Raw genomic sequence first — 3,849 nt, forward strand, 5'->3', positions numbered from 1 at the left:
TTTTTCTTAAACTCCGTGCCCAGTCAAACAGGTTCACATAAATTGGAACGGAGGGCCTCTGTTCCAGTTTATGTGTACCTATTTCTTTTTTGGTCCGTTCCAAAAAGAATGACCCCTTTCTAAATTTGGTAACAATTTTACTTAAACTTACAATTCTGCCCTTAATGAGAAGCTTTTATAACCACACAAATGCTCTGGGCCCTTTTTTGACTTGTTTAGGACCACATATTCCTAAAGTCTTTATTTTTTCTTAAACTTCGTGCCCAGTCAAACATGTTCACATAAATTGGAACAGAAGGAGTATCATTTTCTAGCTTTCATTATCTTGTTACTCTGCCATAAGTCAGCTGAAATATCTTTTGGTTCAAGGGTGACTGAACTCGAGGGCCACGACTATTCAATTTGTGTGGTTTGCATTTATTCTCTCATCATCAATTTTAATATTAATTTATTCTTTTTAATTTGTACTAAGTGATACCACGTATCCTTAAAACCGCGTATAAAATCAATTGTTATCCGATTTTAGGGTAAACAACGAGAACAAGAAATTAACATTTGACTCACGTTACCTGAATACGTGCCGCTTCTTGTTACAGACATTTTAAACAAAATTACATTGAATAAATTAATTTACAATTTTTTCATGAAAAAATGGTAGAAATAACTCGATTAATCAATTTATGGTGATGTTATGGGTAATCACACTTCCGCTTAGTAGGGAAGATTTTTGAAAAAAAGTAAGCGAGCACATACTTAATGTTAGCCTTCTTTATAATTTTTTCTACACGTAAATTGAGGTGTGTGGATTGTGGCCTACAAAGTTTTTGTTTGGGAATTAGGTTTAAAAATAACAAATTGTGATAATAATCTATTAAAAACTAAAAGCAAAAAGCAATAAAATATAATAACTTTTAAATCGAAGTATCCCTGAGTTGTGCCTCAATGTTATCACTGTAACTTAACAGTAAGGTACTTATAATTCCTGCCACAAACTTTTTTGTAACAAAATAAAAAAGGGGGGGGAGGGGTGGGGAGTGGGGTGGATGGGAATTCAAGTACTTCAAAGCGTCCTCTCCCTCTACGGAAGCCCTATAAATACCCTCCTATACTTTCACATATTTTCCATTCCAACAAATCAAAAACATTTATTTTCTCGTCTCTCTCTGTTTCAAAGCATCAAATAATCTATCACAAATTCTAGCTTTCTGATTCTAACCAAATCCTTAAAGAAAAATGGATCACAATTTGCCAATAATAGCAAAGAAATTCTGGAACATAGTACGAGTAGCTTTCTTCATGCTAAAAAAAGGCATATCAAAGAGAAAGTTTATGCTGGATTTCAACTTATTTATGAAGCGTGGCAAAATTGCTAGCAAAGCCGCAATTCACGCGCCGGCCACCACTGACGACGACGTTTTTGTGATGAATGCGGCTGTTGTGAAGGCATTGGAGATGCTTCAGAGCGCAAATGCATCGCCGGCTAATGATTTGCCGGGATTTGGGAGGACTCCGACGGTGAGGCAACTGAGGGTCACCGACTCGCCTTTTCCACTGAGAGACGTTGAAGATGATAGCCATGTTGATGAGGCTGCTGAAAATTTCATTTCAAAATTCTACAGGGATTTGAGGCGGCAGGCTTCTCCTACTCCTAATTGATGCAAATATTGAGAATTCATGCATGTGGATGATGGCCATCAATGCAATAAAGAACGAAGATTTGGAGCACTATGAAGATTGTATATGCTTATTGCATGTATAAATTTCTGCTTTCATGGGAGTTTTTTTTTTCTTTTTCTTTTTGGGGTATTTTTGAAATTTTCAAAAAGAAAATGTACTTGGTACTAGTATATAGATGTGATGGAATTTTTCCATGTATTCTTTTTTTTGAATGCTATGAAATGTTCAGAGGCTTAAGTCCCGACTTGATCAATCCAATAATTTTCTTTAGCTCTTTTCGTTAATTTTCGGAAGCAGAAAAGGGAAGAAGTAAAAGTTGATAGTATAATATTACAGTTAGAATAAAGTGAAAACAGTGTTGGCAAGTTAAAAATTATTCGTTCCTTCGAGCCTAAGTGAAATTTGAAGTCTCAACTCTCATCAGTCAATTGGCGTTATCATTATCTAGTGTACATGTATCAATTATTGAGTTATGTATTTGAATCACGACTTTCAGGAAAAATTTAAATATACTATCAACAGGTATATACAAACTCCAATTAGTTAACTTCATGAATTACAAAACCATGATTTACTCTGCACAGAGGCGGATGTCGTCTTTAGACTACGGGTTTAATTGAACTTGTAACTTTTGATATGAAATATTAATATTAGACCTCAACAAATATTGGATCTGAACACATAATGTATATAATGTAATGAATTTAATGCTTAGAATCGTAAAAATTAAACTCATTAAACTTAAATCTTGAATCTGTTTCTGACTCTGCATATGAGTATCAATTTGATGCTTCATAGTTCACTATTTAATTAGTCAAAACCCTAATTGTAAGATGTAATCTTATTGTACTATGTCCACGGAAATTTATGCCCCAGCGGATGTGATATCCGTTTAACTCAAAAAGATATTGAAACCTTTTTGAATAAATCAATCAAAGAGAATGAAGAGGTAAATTATCTTAGTCAAGGTTAATAACCTCCAGATCTATAAACGAATCGGAAAATAATGCATAAAATGAAACAGGGATAGATCAATCTCATTGAATAAATCAGTCAAAGAGAATGAAGAGGTAAATCTTAGTCAAGGCTAATAACCTCCAGATCTATAAACGAATCGGAAAATAATGCATAAAATGAAACAGGGATAGATCAATCTCATTGATATTTTTCATTTCTTCATTCATTAATCGATGAAGATCACTGCTCTTTTTCTTCCATGGGAAGGCTCCTCTTTCTAAGAAGATTACAGAGGAGAAATCAGATAGAGGAAAAGCCCCCCTTCCATGGGAAGACTCCTCCCCTATATATAGTTATGGAATTCTCACTATGGGTCAATACAAATTCGCACGACGTCCGCTTTCGTCGTTCCCTGAGTGTAGTTCTTTGTCACGGCGGACATTATGAGTACGGGGGTTTGGAGCAAACCATGTCGTCCTTCACTATCTCGTCGCTTGGACGGGATCTTGGCCAGGCCGACTGCAGCGATCAGATTTTGACCAATACAGTTAGCACTACAAGAAAAGTGCGAATTACATGGGAATTATTTTGGAGATTATACAGAAAAATTCGCAGGTAATCTAATTTCCCGTGAAGTTTCCTTCGAAAAAAATTCCGTTGGAAAAACCTTCGTAGGTAATTATTACCTGCGAATTTTAAAATTCCTAAGTAACTTACCTGGGGATTTGAATCGGTATGTAAATCACCTGCGGATTTTAACGCAAGAAACACTGAAAATTCGCAAGAAATTTTTGGTAAAAATTCGTGAGAAAAAAGGATTTTCTTGTGAATTTTCATAGGAAATAATCCGCAATTAAATTCGTAAGGAATTTTTGGCACATACACATTAATTATTTTTATTGTTATATTTTATTATTTTATTTTATTAATTTAAATTCTTCTATATTTAATTCCTTGGTCGACTACTACCATTAAGTGAATGTATTTAGACAACTAATTTTTTCTTTTTTTTAATTTAGTGTCTGCCCAAGCATTTATAAACAATACTAGTAAAGGATAGCCCATGCTATGCATGGGCCCAATAACACTATTACCTAAATATCGGAATAAAGATATGTATGTTAGAGTTACACTGAGTTCATCTTCAAAGGATACTAAAGTTATTCTTAAGTCACATAAAGTCATTAAAATCATAATTTTATTAGTGTTAGCTAG

At 34.2% G+C, this 3,849-nt stretch overlaps 1 protein-coding gene across 1 annotated transcript; it reads left to right on the forward strand.

Moving 5' to 3' along the window:
* The first annotated feature begins 1,114 nt into the window (after positions 1 to 1,114).
* On the forward strand, positions 1,115 to 1,930 carry LOC109210651. The gene has a single exon (XM_019374106.1). The coding sequence runs from the start codon at positions 1,234 to 1,236 to the stop codon at positions 1,654 to 1,656; it is 423 nt and encodes a 140-aa protein (XP_019229651.1). The 5' UTR covers positions 1,115 to 1,233; the 3' UTR covers positions 1,657 to 1,930.
* The last annotated feature ends 1,919 nt before the right edge of the window (positions 1,931 to 3,849 follow it).

Source organism: Nicotiana attenuata, unplaced genomic scaffold, assembly GCF_001879085.1.
Source record: "Nicotiana attenuata strain UT unplaced genomic scaffold, NIATTr2, whole genome shotgun sequence".
Taxonomy (NCBI): Eukaryota; Viridiplantae; Streptophyta; class Magnoliopsida; order Solanales; family Solanaceae; genus Nicotiana; species Nicotiana attenuata.